The following is an 18,993-nucleotide window of genomic DNA, read 5'->3' as shown; positions in this document are numbered from 1 at the left end:
AGTCAATAAACATGTTCTGAGCCCCTACTGAGTGCTTGCTTCATGCTGGGCCTTGCAGATGCAACAGAGGACGCTGCAGATGGGCTGGGGGTGTGGAGATGTAGGACAAGTATTTTCAACAATGTTATGACGTAGAAACAAGCGTAGGGGGCCAGGGAGTAAAAACTCAGGGGCGGAAGGTGAACTCCAGCCCTACCAGCCATAATTGTGTGGCCTCGAGCAAGTTTCCTCTGATCTCTGAGCTCTGGCTTCCTCACCTGAAGAATGAGAAGAGCAATGCCTGTCTTTAGCAGGATTTAAATGAGCTAAGGTATACAAAGTGCCAAGTGCAGTGCCTGGCATATAGTCAGGACTTGATAAATAGCAGTGGTGCTGTTTATCAATTTGAACCTCTATAGCCTCACTGGAACAATGACTTCCCAAGGTGACTATTTTGCAGGTGCTGCTTACATGACTGTATGATCCTGTGGGGTTCCTTACCTTACCCCCACACCTTGATCTCTGGCTGTCTCAGCCAAACCTCCTAAACAATGGAGAACGGGCAGGTCCATTATGGGGGCAGGGGAGGGGGTCCCTGCAGGACTCCTAGCAATGCCTCAGCCCTTACATGACAGGACAGATCACCCTGCCTGATGTTGCCCAGATCTTCTTACCCAATGATTCTAGCTTCTCTCTGAGGGCCTCAGGGAGGAAAAGCCCATAAAATAGGTTGCTACGTATTGATGCAATAGCAACAGCAAAGGGAGAAAACAACAGGAGGAAGCTTAGCCTTGAGTAAGCCCAGCAGATGACCTATATAGGCATGGAGGCTCCGAGCCTCATTGTGCAAACACACCTGCTTCAAGGTCCCAGGCACAGAAGGCTCAGATCTGTGCACTGCCTTCGGCTCTGGGTTGGACTTACAACTGGACTAGAGGATGGGAAGGCATCAAAAGGAACCCAGCCCACCAGGAACTGTCAGCGTAGGTAATCTGGCCGCCTGCCTCCTTTTTAGCAGGGTGTGTGGGAGGAAACTTAGACCAGGGGTCCAGACACCAGGGAACTGGCCCCCTCTCTGCCTCTGCAGGTGACTGGTCCAGTCCATCTCAGAGTGGTCTGGACAAGTTGTGTCTCTTCTTAGGGCCTTAACTTGATGGGCATGGATGAGTTGGCCTCTGAAGTCTCTGCAAATCACATGTAATTTATGGGAAGGGGCTTGCTGTATTGTAAAATGCTTACAATAAGTCATCTGGCCGGGGGGCATGGCTCATGCCTGTAATCCCAGCACTTTGAGAGGTCGAGGTGAGCGAATCACCTGAGATCAGGAGTTTGAGACCAGACTGGCCAACATGGTGAAACCCTGTCTCTACCAAAAATGCAAAAATTAGCTGGGCTTGGTGGAGAGTGCCTGTAATCCCAGCTACTTGGGAGGCTGAGGCAGGAGAATCTCTTGAGCCCAGGAGGTGGAAGTTGCAGTGAGTTGAGGTCATGCCACTGCACTATAGCTTGGGTGACAGAGTGAGACCTTGCCACAAAAAAAAAAAAAAAAGAAAAAGGAAGAAAGAAACGAAAAGAGAAAAAAAAAGAAAAGGAAGTCATCTGGTGCCTTAAGTATTTCACAGGTTGTTGGGGAAGGTGGGAGACTGTAAGTATGGTCTGCAGGTGTCAACATGGTCACTCTTCCTTGTGTACCTCTGCCTGTGTTCCTGGAAGGTCAACACCTTCTCCTAGATCTATCTCCAGGTCAAGCTTTTTGTGAACGGCTCAGTCAGCCCTGGCTCAGGGGCTTGTAGTCAGTTACTCAGCTCTGTGTGCCCTGAGAGCCATTTTCAGGTACATCCCTGTCATTCTCTGTGGGCTCCTTATGCTATCACATTCAGCAGCGCCCATAGCCTGAGTCAGAGTCAGAAAACCCATATTTTTATCCAGCCCTTGCAGTTTTGAAAACTGAAATCTCTTGACAATTTCAACTAGTCATAACTCGGAACCATACCGACCATGGGAAGTCCTTGTCAACCAGCACAGATCAAAATGTCACTCCTTGACTCTCAAAGCACCTTTAGAAACAAGGCAGAAGAACATGGTTTACCAAAAAAAATTTTTTTAATGAGGTCAGTTTAAATCATCACCTCGTTTTTTGGCTTATGAATGTATTCTAATCTTTTTCAGCTCAGTTCTTACGATTTATTTTGAAATTATCTGTTTTTTAAGTCTCACAAAAGACATTTTATCAGAAAAAAAAAATGAAATCTAACCTAATTAACACAAGCAAATGATCAAGCCACGTAGTAATTGTGTGCAGGTGCTGATAAAGCTTTTCTACAGATTTTGGGAAATTTAGAGCTGATTGGAAAAGCGCCAGAGACCAACTGGTCTGTGAGTCTCCGGTTAAGACAGGTGAGCTGGAGACCTGCGAAAGTCGAATGCCTGCTAGGACAGCAATGGAGCCAGCACCAGTCCTAGGCCACCTGTCCAGGCAGGATACTGTCCTTTGCCCAGGTTGCCACCACATCCCTAGCGTGTTTCTGTCTTTTCCCACCACACAGGCTCTGACCAGGAAAGACGAGTGTTCCAAAAGGCTTTGGGGAAACTTAAACCCAATGCGTCATTTGGCGCAACGTCTTCAATGGGTTTGGAAGCAGAGGAACGGGAGTCCAGCATCGTCGGGAAGTTCAAGGTCACTGGCATGCTAGCAGTGGGCAAAGAAGTCAACCTGGTCCTACTGCTCAAAAACCTGAGCAGCGATACGAAGACAGTGACAGTGAACATGACAGCCTGGACCATCGTCTACAATGGCACACTTGTACATGAAGTGTGGAAGGACTCTGCCACCATGTCCCTGGACCCTGAGGAAGGTAATGCATCCTGCAGTTGGAGGGGATCCACGAATCCGAGGTAGCCAATGGCCTTCTGGGGCTGCAGGGTGTCTGCTGGGCTCCAGGTTAGTTGGCTAAGAATGGAGTAGCGAGCAGCCCCTGTGGTTAATCCATGTCTTATGCTTTGGAAGTTGCTGTCTCTATGAACAGAGTGATGCCAACCAAATGTCAGGGTGATGCCAACCAAAATCCTTTTACGCCCCAAGGGAGGAAGGAGGGAGGCTTTGGCAGTTCATGGCTATGGACAATATCCCTTACAATTATACACCACCTCACACAGTTTGACCTTCTAAAAAAAGGCAGATTTTCAGTATCCATCTTATAGAGGCAGAAAGTGAGGCTGGGCGAGATCTGTGACTTGCTTCAGAGATAAAGTCTCATAGATAGTAGCGGTAGTGCTGGGTCTTGGTCCTGTGTTTCCTGATACTGAGTCCAGAGCCACCCCCTGTTTTCTATGTTGTTTTGCTGTTACCCACCTCACCCCCACCCCCACCCCCACAACAAATCGCTTTTCTAGTTTGACCTCGGGAGGGTGGCAATGACCACAGGGCCCTAAACCTTGGTCCAGGGCTCTCCCACGGCTGCCACGGGGTGAGTGGACCTTCGGGAACCCTGACAACAGTGACAGGTTTTCTTAGAAGTCTGATCATTTGGGAGGATGTGACTCCTTGCCCTTGGGTAGCAGGGATGGGAAGAGAACAAGGTGGAGCAGATAAAGGTTGTGCTGTGGAAGGATTAGAATGCAGGTGTGCCCACATTGGTAAAATCCTTCAAGCTGTTGTGAAAAGTTTGGACTTACAAACCAGATTAGCAGGGTGGGGTGGTTATTTGCTTCACATAAGGAGCTAATAGAAACTGATTAATTATACTGCCCATCTTGAAAGAATTCTGTCTCCAGAGAAACAGAGGTGTCACACCTGTCAGAAGGCAGCATCCCCTAGCAATCCGTCTTCTGGCAGAATTTTAGCAGAAATCTTTTCAATATTAGAAGGAACTGCCTGGCTGTTATTGACCTTAGAAACTCAAAGAAAGGGCTTTTTTAATTTGTTTGTTTGTTTTTGTTTGTTTGTTTTGTTTTTATACAGGGTCTTGCTCTATCTCCCAGGCTGACGTGATCATAGCTCACTGCAGCCTCAAACTCTGGGTTCAAGCAATCCTTCTGCCTCAACCTCCCAAGTAGCTGTAGTCCCAAGTAGCTAGGACTATAGGCATGCCATTATGCCCAGCTAACTTTTAAAGCTTTTTGTAGAGATGGGGTCTCCCTATGTTGCCCAGGCTGGTCTCAAACTCCTGGCCTCAAGCAATTTTCCCACCTTGGCTTTCCAAGGTGCTGGGATTACAGACATGAGCCACAATACCTGGCCAAAAGAGCTAATTTTGGAAGTCAAAAAAAAAAAAAAATTCACAGGATGGAAATGGTTTAAAAAAATCCTTTTGCAGAATGGAATGGAAAAGAGAGAGAAGGCAGGTATAGTGGTCTTAGAGTCTGGTCATCTGCCAAGTAGTTGCTGGGTGACCCTGGTTAAGTCTCCCTCCTTTTCTGAACCTTGGCAGTCACTGATGGTGAGGGTTGGACCAGCTGATGCAAGGGCCTGTCCTCTCCACATTTGGGCCAGGGATGGCAAATTCCTCCAGTGCTAAAAGCAGAGGCAACTTCCTCCTCACAGTCTTACCTACAAGAGTGTGTAACACTGTGGGTGCTGGGGCACCTCCAGGTCACCCAGCATAAAAGCTTGAGGGAAGGGAGCACCTAAGCCTGTCAGGGTAAGAAGAGGGCCCCACAGCCCACAGGGTCAGAAGAGAGAACTTAAAGCATGGGGAAGGAGCCAGATGCATGGAGAGAAGCCAGAGGAGGCATTTCCATCTGGGGGAATCATGTGAGTCAAAATATGGGGGCAAAAAGGTGCCTGTTTTGTCTGCAGAACAGGAAGTGTGGAAGGTTCTTTTAAGGGACAGGTGATTCAGGGCCAGGTTGAGGGGTCGGAACTTTATCTAAGGCAATGAGGAGCCACGGAGAAATTTTGAAGTGATATATGACGTGGAAGAACAGTGATTTAGAAAAAAACAAAACAAAACAAAAAACAGCTTTCTAAAGCTTTGTCTGGCTGGTGTGTGGATGACTTAGAAGCAGGAGAGAGCACGAGGAATGAAAGGGATGCTGTGACAGTAGAACCCCAGGTTATTAGATGACGGGGAGGATCCTAAGTGTTTGTTTAGCCAATACCCTGGCTTTCCTTCCTACCTATTATTGTGTTACTGTCATGATTGCTACTGTTGTTGGCAATCAGGTGGCATTTGTACTCTTCCACTGCCCCTCAGAAGGACATTTGTGGCTGGGCGCAGTGCACATGTCTGTAATCCCAACACTTTGGGAGGCCAAGGCAGGAGGATCAGTTGAGCCCAGGAGTTTGAGACCAGCCTGGACAACATAGGAAGACCCCATCTCTACAAATAATTTAAAAAATAAAAAAAAGGACACTTGCCCTCCAACATTTTGGGTGGGGAGGAAGCAGCAGTATCTTTAGCCCCTCTGAGCCCATCCTCCTGGGAATCTGCCCAGCCAGATGGAGTCCTGGGGCCTCCTTGGCCCCTGCTCTGGAGCCCACTCCAACCAGGGGAGGCTTCCCACAGGACCTGGCCCAAGGAGGGCTCAGTCAAGCCCGGGGCTGCAGCTCCTCCCGCCAGCTCACCCTGCCTTGGCTTGGCGTCAGTTCTGAGGAAGGTTCAGAAGCCATCCCCACTCCTCCTCACTCGGATTCCCGACTTCTCCTTCCAGAGGCAGAGCATCCTGTAAAGATCTCGTACGCTCAGTATGAAAAGTACCTGAAGTCCGACAACATGATCCGGATCACAGCCGTGTGCAAGGTCCCAGATGAACCTGGGGTGGTGGTGGAGCGGGACATCATCCTGGACAACCCCACCTTGACTCTGGAGGTAACGGGCTGGGAAGGGGTTCTGCCCCCAGCCAGCCCAGCTCCCAGGAGCCCCACCGTCCCTGAGAGCCACAGTTCTCCCAGACTGCAAAGGAGAGTTTTTCTTGCTGGGAGGGGCAGAGAACTGGGCCCGGCTTGGGTCCAGCCTCTGCCAAATAGCCAAGAACTCCCACTCAGGCCCGTGTTCCTGCTCCCTGTCTGGTGGGATAAACGCGTGCATTTGCCTGGCTGCTTCTCGGATTCTAGTTCAGAACCACTGGGGGCATCAGCTGAGAGGGGGTCTGGAGGGACTCTTTTCAGTTCATTCCCCTCTCACTCAGCTGCTGAGCATCTGCTGTGTTCTGGGCCACGCCAGGCTTGGGAATCACAGAGAGGCACGGGTGTGGGTCCCGCACACAGCCAGCTGATGTGTCAGGGCCACAGCCCAGCCCCCTGTCAGAAACAGGCCTGAGCCACAGCATCTCTCCACTGTCTAGACCCTGGAGTTACAGAATCATGGACTCTTAGGAGCCTAGTCACATGCTCCACTCTCACTTCACACGAGTAAACCAAGGCCCAGAGAGAAGGGAACAGCTGGCTACTGCCAGAGTCAAGGCTAGGCCTCAGGCCCTGGGACTCCCAGCCCATGCCCCTCCAAGGTGTGCTGATACATCACCAGCCAGCAACAGCATCTTCAAAGTGGCTGAGAACAAAGACCCCTCTTTCGTTCTCTGCTCACAGGGCTTCCTTTTGTTTGCAGCATTCACCCCCAAGCTCCTTCTCAGGAGCCCAGGAAGGTGGGGCTTGCAGGTCTGTGGGAGGCCCCTCGTGCCACTCTGTCTCTTCCTCAGCACCGGCAGGAGCACCTGTGCTGGCTCCAAGCCTGTCCCTCACCCTGTAGCCCCTGTGCCTGATCCCCCTAGCCCTAGGTGGAGGGTGCTGGAGCCAGGCAGTATAGGTCTGAAGGGTAAAAGGCTGGACAAGGACAGGCAGACAAACGGACAGAGAACACGAAGGTTTCCCTTGGGGTCCAACCAAGAGCCTCATGTGCCAGGCCCTGCCCTCTCTCATCTGCTGTGCCCACCATCTGCCCCCCCGCCCCCCCGTCTAGCTAGAAATTGCCGTTCTCTGTACAATCACAGTGCCACAGGTTTCCCAAGCCCCAGAAACCAGGAGGAGCCAGATAATCATGGCTGCCCTGGCCCATCCCTCCTTAAGCTGTAAGCTGGCCACAGGGGTTCCTGACCTCAGAGAGGGCAGGGGGATCTAGGGTGCTGGCTCTGATGCGGGGCCTGGTTCTCCCATACAGTTGGCCTGCAATTGCACCCTTTTACTGTCCTGGTTACTTTGGACTGTGCTTCAGGATGGGGGAGTTCGTCCCCTACATTAGGGGCTAGAGAGCCAGTGACTGGGCAGCCAGTCTGGGGGCTGAGAGGGGCAGTCGTTCAGGCCTTGGGCCATGCAACCAAATGGATCTGGCATTGTATCAAACCCCTCCATTGATCAGTGGTGACACTGAGCAAGTCCCTTAATCTGAGTCTCAGTTGCTCCAACTCTGTCATTGGGACAATCAATTACTTCCTTTGCAGAGTGTCATTTCCTCAGGGAAGACTTTCCTGAGCTCCGAAATTAGGCTTGGTCTCAGTTATACACCCTCAGAACCTTCTGTCCTTTACCTTCAAGGCATTTGTCCCAACTGGAATATTATCTGTCTTTGTGCAATTATTTGGTTGTGAACCCCTCCCCAACCGTAAACTCCACAAGGGCAGGCGTTACCTCTGTTCTGAGTTCATCACTGTCTCCCTTGGCACAATGTCTTAGTGGAGAGCCACTGTTTGTAAAAGAGAAATAGCCCCTTCCTCGGGGCAGGACTGGAACAGAGCCCCTTGGCTCTGGACTTGCATTCTTCCCCGCACAGGCGAGAGGTTTCATTGCCAGTCCAGGCTTGTGCCCTGTGTGTGACAGCCTCTCCTGCTTCACAAGACACTTCTGAGAAACACTCCCTATCTCTCTAGACATGGTGGACAGCAGAGTGCCCATTCTAACTCCTGAGTCCAGAAAATGATACTGGGTGGCTGCCAGTCCAGTTTTGAAAACATTCTGTACTAAAGTGATCAGTGTTTAAAAGAAGTTAGTTTTTGGCCAGGCACGGTGGCTCACTCCTGTAATCCCAGCACTTTGGGAAGCCGAGGCGGGTGGATCATCTGAGATCAGGAATTCGAGACCAGCCTGGCCAACATGGTGAAACACTATCTCTACTAAAACTACAAAAATTAGCCAGGCATGGTGGCAGGCACCGGTAATCCCAGCTAGTTGGGAGGCCAAAGCAGGAGAATTGCTTGAACCTGAGAGGCAGAGGTTGCAGTGAGCTGAGATTGCACCATTGCACTCCAGCCTGGGTGACAGAGAGAGACTCAGACAAAAAAAAAAAAAAAATAGTGTTTTCCCCAGTATATTCCCCATTATATTCCCTTATCCGATGTCCTCAAACCTTCTTCCAGCGTTATCTTTTATTCAACACTTTTGCTATATATCTTCCAGATTTCCATGGCAAGTCTACTTATCTTTAAAGATACTACAATATCTTTAGAAAGGAAATCAGAATTTATATGGGCTAGAAATGTGCCATCACTAACTCTTTTTAAAAGTTTAATCTTTTTAAATGACTCCTGATCTTCCTTCTTCGAGACACATTCTTTCCTCCACCTAAGCCTTCGGAAAATCAAGACATTCTTGTCTCTATTGAATGATCAGTGCATAGCTCACTCAGAACAGAGCACGGATTTTTAAACTGGAGAAGGTGATTTGTACGAAAAGATAATGATTTGGGTAAAACCCCATTATCTAACCTGGTACTAGCTGGCAATTAGTGTTGAGGACCTTAGACCATGAAACCAGGCCAAAAACAATCTGAACATTGTTTCCAAAGGGTGATGTCCTCCCAATTGCCTCATCATCTGTGACTATCAAACTGAGGTTTTTGGTGGCTTTTATCCTCTCCTCTGGGTACATTTACAGATTTGGGTCAATAGGAGGGAGTGGTAAGCAGCATTAAAAAAAGAAAAAAATGCACGGAAATCTCAAATTAAATATCAACATGAAAAATGTGGCAACATCTGTATAGCTTTGTTATAACCCAATAGCATAAAATTATGCTGCACTCTTCAAATTATGTCATACATTTAAATGAGTTTCATGGAAGAGATGATAATATAGACCATGGTGTCTAAAATGCTTCAATTATTCACAAATTACTGGGAGGTATTGCAGACCTATCAGAAGGAGCAAAGACTTTAGATCCAGCTGGGCTCTGCTGTTTCTAGTGTGTGAATTTTTCAGGTTATTGAATCAGCCTGAACCTCAGCTCTGTCACTGTAAAATGGTTGCTCTGAGGATTAGTGACAAGAAAAACAAAATCCAACAACCACCACCAAAAACACAAAAACCCCCTAGCAACCTTCAGTCATTCTCAAAAGAAGAAGAAATCCCATAGCCATACAATTTCCATTTCCATTTCCAAAATGCTTTCTTCCCCATCCTTGATCTCATTTGGCCCCTTCTGGGAGGGCAGAAATGATTGTCCTTCTTTATCAGATGAGGAAGTTGAGGCCCAAAGAGATGACTTGTCTGCTCAGAATGAATTATGGCTGTTTCTTAGCAGAAACACAACAGCTTTCATCTTTTGGTCTGAATAAACAGTCCAAATTGCTTTTCTGACCCCAAACCCAGCCTTCACCTGTTCTGATCCCTGAGCAAGGACAGTGTGGTACTAGAGCTCCGCTCAGACTATAAATAGTGCACAGGGAACCTCTGGGCTCTAGAAGTTTAGAAGGACATTGGTAGACTGGAGCGTCAGCAGAGGAGAGTAGCCTGGGTTGAGCTGGGGGAACCCAAGCCCTGGAAAAGAGTTTAAGGAGCCACAGTGTGAGCCGGGGTATGAGCAGCTGCAGGGCCTGGGGCTGCCCTTTTCAACACCTGTGGGGCCTCCCAGGGAGGGAGGTTCAAGCTTTAAGGGAAGAAACAGGACCTATAAGCAGGAAAGCCAAGGAAAGTAATATTAAATCCAGCATGTGGCTGGGCACAGTGACTCACATCTGTAATCCCAGTGCTTTGGGAGGCCAAGGCAGCAGGATCACTTGAGGCCAGGAGTTTGAGGCCAGCCTGGGCAACATAGCAAGACCCTGTCCCTGAAAAAAATAAATTCAGCATGAAAAATGTCCTGACCCTCACAGAGCCCACAGTGGAGTTGGGCTGTCCTGGGAAGCAGGGGCTGAACTGGAGTCAGGACAGGGAAGCCACAGTGCTATTGGCTGCTGCAGAGGGCCCCTTCCTCCTCAAAGCTGAGGTTCTCATCCACAGCATGGGATAATGTCCTAGGACCACCCTGTGTACTGGGGGGCAGGGGGCATCAGACAGAATATGCCTGGCACTTAGGAGGGCTAAATGGTCTCCGCTTCCTTCATCCTCAGTGACATCACCCCCTTTACTCAGTCACCCTGCCCAGCCCTCACCAAGGTGCAGGCAGGGGCTGAGCAGCTGGAGTCCTGACTCGGCAGTCCCTCTCCTCTGTAGGTGCTGGATGAGGCTCGTGTGCGGAAGCCTGTGAACGTGCAGATGCTCTTCTCCAATCCACTGGATGAGCCAGTGAGGGACTGTGTGCTGATGGTGGAGGGAAGCGGCCTGCTGTTGGGTAACCTGAAGATCGAGTGAGTCCTGGGCCTGAGTGGCCGGTGCGGGAGGGTGGGAGGGGGCGGGGGGGGCCCTCCAGATCCTCTGGGTGGGACAGACAGAGCTCCCTCTGACCTTAGGTTCTTTACTCTTTTGGGGGCCTTGGAACTCTAGAATCTGCATTTGCATTTGGTTTGGGGGTTCACCAAACTTGAACTCTTGAGAAGTCCAGGTCATCAGAGCTAAGAGCTGGTCTTCAGGGCTTAGAATATTTGGGAGATCATGGGACCCCCCTCCCGCTTCCTCTGCTGAAGTGTCCCGGGGCTGGAGGGGCCCCGTAACCCGGAGGACAGCTAGAGGGAGCAAAAGAAGCAGTGGCCTTGCCCAGCCTCCATCAGAACAGGACAGGAGGTTGCAGAAGGCCCGTCCAGCCCAAGGTCTGTGTGTCTCATATCAACACTGATCCATGCACTCCCCATCAGTGTGCCGACCCTACGTCCCAAGGAGCGGTCCCGGGTCCGTTTTGAGATCCTGCCCACCCGGAGTGGCACCAAGCAACTGCTCGCCGACTTCTCCTGCAACAAGTTCCATGCAATCAAGGCCATGCTGTCCATCGACGTAGTCGAATGAAGGGCGCTGGTGGCCTCCTGTACAAACTTGGATAACACGGAGCAGGGAGAGCTCACCATGGAATGAACTCCCTGCCCATGCTGTCCAGCCTGGGAAACCCTCTCATCTCCCAAGGCTGCCAGACATGGACCTCCAGGCTCCAGCACATCCCCTTCCCCTCTCCCCCAGGTTGGGGCTAGGTCCACCCTGTCCCATGACTTGATTACTTTTGCACATTCCCTGGCCACTTCTCCCCAGGGCTGCCTGCTCTGTGGGCCCCACAGCCCTGCTCATCCCTCACGCCCTTCAATGCTGCAGGATGGACTGGCCCCTGACCTAGGGACTCTCCAAATGGGACACAGGAGAAAAGCTGGTCTAGATTGTTTGCTGATCCCCAACCTGCACGGGGCATTCCTGCTCCTCTCTCAGGCCACCACAGAGGGCAGGGGATGGTTAGCCAGCTGCCCCAGCACCCACACCCTAACTCAAAATAAATGTTAAATAAGTGCGATCACACAGCAGCGACTCTACCTGACTGCTATTGCACCAGAGGTGGTGAAGGAGAGAAGAGGCTGTGGCCGTGACCTTCTGGAGCAGGGAATAAACTTGAGGAAGCCACGTTCTCTGTGTTTCAATGTCCAAAGGGAGTGGGCTTGATCTACAAGGCTGTAGGTGCAAAAATAGGGAAACATTTCAATCCAGTTTAGGAAAACTTTCTAACATTATGTCCAAAAATAGATGAGGCTGCCTTGGTAGGTAGCCCCTGGTCACAGAACGCTTCAAACATTCTCTGTGTGGCTGGACAAACTTTTCAGGCCTTTCTACATGCATCAGAGTGAGAGGGGACTTCACAGTTTTTGCTGGAACCCTCTGGCAGAGCTGGTTCCGGGGGTGGCCTAGACTCTGCTCACACGGGGCTCCACACTCCTCTTGCAGCCAGGAGCAAACGCGTGCTTCTGCCAGCCACAGCGCTGTTAACTCAACCTGAACCTTCTCTGCCTTTATACACACTCTGATGGTTCCTCAGCCTTTGTCCCTTAAAATAACCTCAAGCAGATCCCATTAGCTTTTCTGTCGCTTGTGCTGACTAACACCATTTTGACAACTCTGCCTCATTTTCTGAACTCAGGAGACCAGCAGAATCTAAATAGAAACCTCAACCTCACATCCAGCTCAAAGCTTCTCCCCTGGGAGCAGCGCAGGCCTTACTCACGCCTGCAGAGGAGGCACTGTCCATCTCTCACCTTCCTTCCCTTCCTTCCTCGACCTGGGAAGTTGCTTGATCCCTCAGAGTTGGAACAGAGAGAGAAGAGAAGTGACAGTCGTCTGTTTCACTGGTGCTGATGTAATGCCGCCAGTGATGGTCTCTGTGTCGCCAGTGTTTAAATGCAGCCTTTCTGTACTGCTTGTTGCCTGAGCCAGGAGTTCAAGGCTGCAGTGAACTATGGTTGTGTCATTGTACTTCAGCTTGAATGACACAGTGAGACCCCATCTCTTAAAAAAAAAAAAAAAAAAAAGCAGTCAGTAAATTAGGGATTTGGGGTTGAATCACTCACCATCCAGCTGCCATGAACCCATCCTCATCCCATATTATCCCAGGCAATATGGATTGGGTACATCTGGGTGGATACCCTCAAACATTTTGACTTCCAAACTCCTCTGGACCTTCAGAGCCCATAGACAGGCCTGGCCTCCTTCCTATTACGATCCAGTAACTTCTCTCCCCACCTCCTGCCCCATATGGGAAGACACTGAAGAAATCTCTCCCCTGCAGCAGGAGCCCTCCTCAGGATCTATTTCTGCCTCTTCTCTTGGCCTCCAGGCTGATAAGTCCCGTTAAGTTGCAGCATAACTCAGTTGGGGATGTGCCATATCCGATAAAGAAATAAAGGGTCTGTAGTCTAAAGGATCCGAAAAACCAGCCATCATGTGACAGCAGGATCATGGGAGAACTCTGGCAGTGGATTTGAGGGTGCTTAATCAAGGAAGCTGTAACACTAGCCTAAACAATGAAAAAGTTATTGACTTGGGGCCATTCTTTTGTGATACGAGATTTAACACCCAGGTGAGGATACCAAGAGCTGGTGCAAACTGGCTTAGTGGCTCCAAACATCTGGAAGAAGTGATGACTTATGCTAAGTACAGTTGAAGGGGCTGATTTGCTACGGTGCATGATAGAGGAAAGAATTAAAAGGCTCAGGGAAATGGGCATGCTGGGGTTGATATATTATGAGGGGCCAGGAGACATCTTCCAAAGGATTATTTCCCTCAGATGGTCCAGAGGACCCACCCACCATTCACCATGTCACTGAGTAGTGACAGGGGCATCAACATCACTAAGAAATTCAGTGGTGGCATCCTCTACATTTAAAGCAAAAATAATAGCAACATTGTAGAAGTAAAATGTATGAAAATAATAACACAATAGCCAGGAAGGAAAAAAATACACTGATGTAAATTTCTTATATAATACATGAAGTAATAAAATATTAATTGAAGACAGACTGTGAAAAGTTAAAAATCTATATTATAAACCTAAAGAAACCAGTAAAAGAAAAGAAGGCCAGCACGGTGTCTCACACCTGTAATCCCAGCACTTTGGGAGGCCAAGATGGGTAGATCACTTGAGGCCAAGAGTTCAAGACCAGCCTGCCCAATATGGTGAGACCCCATTTCTACTAAAAAAAAAAAAAAAAATCAGTCAGGTGTGGTGGCACGTGCCTGTAGTCCCAGCTACTCGGGAGGCTGAGGCAGGAGAATCACTTGAACTTGAGAGGCAGAAGTTGCGGTGAGCCAAGATGGTGCCACTGCACTTCAGCCTGGTTGACAGAGTGAGACCCTGTTTCAAAAAAGAAAGAGAAAGAAAAGAAAAGAAAACAGTCTGGGAATGGTGGCTTATGTCTATAATCCCAGCACTTCAGGAGCCTGAAACAGGCGGATGACATGAGGTCAGGAGTTCGAGACCAGCCTGGCCAACATGGCAAAACCCTGTCTCTACTAAAAATACAAGAATTAGCTGGGTGTGGTGGTGCATGCCTGTAATCCCAGCTACTTGGGAGGCTGAGGCAGGAAAATCTCTTGAATCTGGAAGGTGGAGGCTGTAGTGAACTGAGATAGCACCACTGCACTCCAGCCTAGACAACAGAGTGAGACTCCATCTAAAAAAAAAAAAAAAAGAAAGAAAACAACAAGAAAAAACAACAAGAAAACCCAGTTATCAGTAATAAACCAACAACGTAAACACAATGTAATAGTAAAGAATACTCAATTAATAGAAAAAGAAGGCAGAAAAGGAGAAAATGGAACAAAGAATAGTTGAGACAGATTTTTAAAATAAGTAGCAATATGGTAGATTAAACCCAATCATACTAATAATCACATTAAATGTAAATTGCCCAAACACCCAATTAAAAGGCAACTATTATCAGATTGGATAAAAAAGCAAGACCCAACTATATACTGCTACAAAAAATCAAATTTGAGTACAAAGTTGAAATTGGTTAAATATAAAAGAATACAAGTTATATACCACACAAATGGTAACCATAACAAAGCTGGAGTGGCTATCGAAATATTTAACAAAATAGCCAAAGATTGTTACTAAAGAAAAAGAATATTTTTGAATGATAAAAGAATCAGTCCATCAATAATAAAAATTATAAATAGTGTCAATGTTCTCTGAAGGCAAAGAAATTAAATTAGATGACAAAGAAATTAAATTAGATGACAATAACATAAATATATCTGGAAAGTCTCCAAACATTTGGAAACTAAAGAAAAGACTGCTGAATAACCTATGGGTCAAAGGAGAAATTTTTAAAGAGAATTACAAAGTATTTTAAACTAAAAACACAGCATATAAAAATGCATAGGATGCAGCAGAGGAAAGTTTATAGCACTAAAATGTCTATATTAGAAACAAAGAAAAAAAAATCAATGAACTCACCTTCCACCTTAGGCAGCTAAAAAGAGAAGAAATTAAACCAGGCCGGGTGCGGTGGCTCACGCCTGTAATCCCAGCACTTTGGGAGGCCAAGGCCAGCAGATTACCTGAGGTCAGGAGTTCGAGACCAGCCTGACCAACATGGAGAAACCCCATCTCTACTAAAAATACAAAATTATTTGTATTTTTACAAATACAAATTTGGCATGGTGGCGGGCGCCTGTAATCCCAGCTACTCAGGAGGTTGAGACAGGAGAATCGTTTGAACCCGGGAGGCGGAGGTTGTGGTAAGCCAAGATTGTGCCATTGCACTCCAGCCTGGGCAACAAGAACAAAACTCCATCAAAAAGAAAGAAAGAAAGAGAGAAAAAGAGAGAAAGAGAGAAAGAGAAAGAGAGAGAGAGAGAGAGGGAAGGGAAGGGAAGGGAAGGGAAGGGAAGGGAAGGGAAGGGAAGGGAAGGGAAGGGAAGGGAGACCTAAAATCTAAAATAAATGGAAAAGGAAATACCAAACAGCATAAATCAATAAAACAGAAAATAGAAAAACAAAATAGTAATTCAGTGTAACTAAAAGTGGGTTCTTTGGAAACATGAATAACATTGATAAGTCTCTAGCCAGACTGATCAGCAAAATATAAAAAAGACACAAATTACTAATATCAGGAATAAGAGAACCAATAGCTATTTGAAGAATAATTTAGAAGTATTATGGACAAACTTATGCTAAAAAGATTGACAACTTAGCTGGGTGTGGTGGCTCATGCCTATAATCTTGGGAGGCCAAGGCTGGAGAATCACTTCAGCTCAGGAGTTTGAGACCAGCCTAGGCAACATGGCAAGACCTTGTCTGTACCAATAATAATAATAATAATAATAGCAGGCACAGTGGCACACACCTGTAGTCCCAGCTATTCGGAAGGCTGAGGTGAGAGGATGGTTTGAGCCCAGGAGGCAGAAGTTGCAGTGAGCCGAGATGGAGCCATTGCACTCTAACCTGGGTAACAGAGCCAGACCAGTCTCAAAAAAAAAAAGTTTGACAACTTAGATAAAATGAACAAATTCCTTGAAAGACACAAACAATCAAAACTCATTGAGGAAGAAATAGATATCCAGAGTATCCCCATATCTGTTTTAAAATTTGAGTTTGGAGTGTAGTTCAGTAGAAAACTCCCCAGCTGAGCCTAACACAAATTCCTGGCCACAGCACTAGTTGTTGTTTTGTCACCACATTTTCACGTGGTTTGTTATGCAGCATAGGATATTATTTATTATTGTATTGTATTATATTAATTAGCTCCATGAAAATATTTATTCACTCTCCAGCACTCAGTTCAAATATTTCCTCTTCTGCAAAACTTTCCCCATCTTCCTCCCACATCGCTGCATCCAAGCACACTAGGTCTCTTTTTTTCTCTCTATGCCTTCCCTTCATTGTCTTTTTGGACCACTTTGGCGCATGTCTTTCTAGACCACTTTGGCTTAAGGTCATCTGGCCTACATCTCTCCTCCCCTGTCCTAGACTATGTGCTTGTCATGGGCAAAAACCATGTCTTGTTTAGCCCTACATTCTCCTCACTTAGCCTAGTGCCTGGTGTAGATAAGTACCTATAAGAATTCATAAAAGAGCCAAAAAATAAATGAAATTGGGAATGAATGAATGAATGAAATGACTGATTGAATTTTAATATCTAACATTCATTGAGAGTGTACAATATGCTAGTAACTGTTCTAAGGTTATCATAAGTATCTATTTAATCCTTCCAACAACTCTTTGAGGAAAGTACTAATATTATCCCCATTTTGTAAATGAAGAAGCAGAGATTTTGAGAGTTACTTAGATCACAATATAGTAAATGACAGAGCTGGGATTCGTAGACTGGCTCTAGTGCCTAATCTGTATGTTATGCAGTACTACCTACACAAATTCTAAAGAGGTATCCACTGATAAATCCCATCACAGGTTTACAAAGAGATACAGAGGGAAAATGAAGCAGAAACAAGGAAGTGTGTCTGTGCTGTGGTACCCAGCCCTAGGGAGGCATTCTTGAACACCTCCTCCCAACCTCCTTTCCTGCAACTGCTTAGTTTATTGGCTCTCTCATTCCTATGCTGATGAGCATCCCTATTCCCAGAAGCAGCCTCTTCGCCCGTCCTATTTCTAGCTCTAGACCACTCCTCCTCCCAACCTTGATCACACTTGCCTGGAGAAGCCAGCCTCAAAGAGCTGAATTCAACATGTCCCATTACAATGAATGTTAGTACCAGGGACTCCCCCTGACATTATATCATTTCTCCTCCCAGCAACCTTCAAAGGTGGAATTATTACACACTGGTACCAATGGGGAAGCTGAGGCTTAGAGCAAATTCTCTCCACTCCTTGCTGTCATACTAGTCTTCACATACCTTTATAATCACTTACTATACTTTATTGAAATCATTTGTTTATGTGTCAATGGTTGCCAATCTACAGGTGGAAACACAGGTAAATATACATAAAATGATGTATTGATGTCACATTACAATACATTATAAGTTCAGTGACCTTAACATGATAAGTTCAATGTGTTGTCCCTCCTCAGGGCATAATTGGTTGTGCTGTGCAAAACTGCAATGAAAGTGGAGTGTTATGCAGCAACTGCATCATTCTCACACTTTGCCTTGGATGATCTGTGCCTCTGACTTTCATGGAATAAACCTGCAGTTTTAGTATGCCTCAGAAGATGTAATCAAGGGGGTTCAATCTGGAACAAAATTAAGTAATATTACTTATATAGTCAGACTTTCTGGCCATTCTGTCATAAATTTGCTTTCTCTATTTAAAAAAATTTTAAAGTATATAGATGCATTAAACTATTTTTATACAAATATATTCACATTATAAAAAATCCTTAAATATGTAAGCCAGTAAGAGAGTGAAAAAATAGACAGTTCCCCCTTCCCCACTCCTCAGAGGACATGCATGTTAGTATGAAGTATGCCCCTCCCAATATTTCTTAACCCTTAGGAATGAGAGTAGGGCACCTCCTACTGGTAGATGGGGGAATTACAGGTATTTGTAAAACATCTGAGGGCCAATGCTTCCGCCTGAAGGACCAGCCTTCTGTTTAATCATGAAATGCATGTAGGGGTAGGGAGGATAACTGTATAAAAAGGTTTTAGTATCTTGTGTTTGACACTGGCAACCCACCTCATCTGATTTTGCAATATGTGACTTCCCATGGGCACCAGGCCATTAAATTATATGGCCAAGATTTCATTGAATCACAGGTGATTAATGAGCCCCTCCTGTGACCAGGTTCTGGGGATTCAGCACAGATGATTAGTGCTTTCTGAAAACTTATCATCAAGGAGGTGGGAAGGTGGACAGTGGGATGGAAGTGGGAGAAGGTAGGGGGAGATACATGATAAGATGGATAATCAAATTAAAATATAAATTCAAGTAATGATTGGTACACTGATGAATAAAAGTCAGGATGGGAGTATGTTGGGGGCAGGATTGGGCAGGGCAGGCTCTCTGACAGGTGGTATTTGGGTAGAAATTTGACATGAATGATGAGGGAGAGCCATGTGAACATCTGAAGGAGCAGGTTCTGGAGCAGGGGAGCAAAGCCAGTTGGGAGTACCCCTGGTGTGTTTGCAGAAGATAAAGGAGGCAATGGTCCTGCAGTGAAAAAGTAAGGGTAAGGGTAACTGGAGGGGAACACAGATCCTGTGGAGCCCTGTAAGCCGTTGTAAGGACTTGGGCTTCTATTGTGATTGAGATGGGAAGCCCAGGAAGGTTTTGAGCAAAGAAGTGACAGGATATGACTTGTGTTCTAAAGGAAACCCTCTGGCTGCTGCAGTGAGTCCATGGAGGAGGTTGTTGTAACCACCCAGGTAAGAGATGAGGGTGGTGTGGTCCAGGTTGGTAGCAATGGGTGGGCGGGAAGTGGAGAAGGCAGAGCCCACAAGACGTGATAAGGGACTGGCTGTGGGCTGTCAAAGAAAGAAGCGTGCAACTGACACCA

At 47.0% G+C, this 18,993-nt stretch overlaps 1 protein-coding gene across 1 annotated transcript in view; it reads left to right on the top strand.

The window, feature by feature from the left end:
* The window catches only part of TGM3 (transglutaminase 3), a 45,416-nt gene extending 33,754 nt beyond the window's left edge, over positions 1-11,662 (top strand). Inside the window, exons 10-13 of the mRNA XM_077951383.1 lie at positions 2,526-2,834; positions 5,632-5,789; positions 10,340-10,473; positions 10,918-11,662. Of these exons, the coding sequence (XP_077807509.1) occupies positions 2,526-2,834; positions 5,632-5,789; positions 10,340-10,473; positions 10,918-11,065 (749 nt within the window). The 3' untranslated portion in view covers positions 11,066-11,662. The remainder of the gene's footprint in view (positions 1-2,525; positions 2,835-5,631; positions 5,790-10,339; positions 10,474-10,917) is intronic.
* Positions 11,663-18,993: the final 7,331 nt, after the last annotated feature.

Source organism: Macaca mulatta, chromosome 10 (genome assembly GCF_049350105.2).
Source record: "Macaca mulatta isolate MMU2019108-1 chromosome 10, T2T-MMU8v2.0, whole genome shotgun sequence".
Lineage (NCBI taxonomy): Eukaryota > Metazoa > Chordata > Mammalia > Primates > Cercopithecidae > Macaca > Macaca mulatta.
Note: the sequence above shows the minus strand (reverse complement) of the source record. Positions and strands in the feature narration are given on the sequence as shown.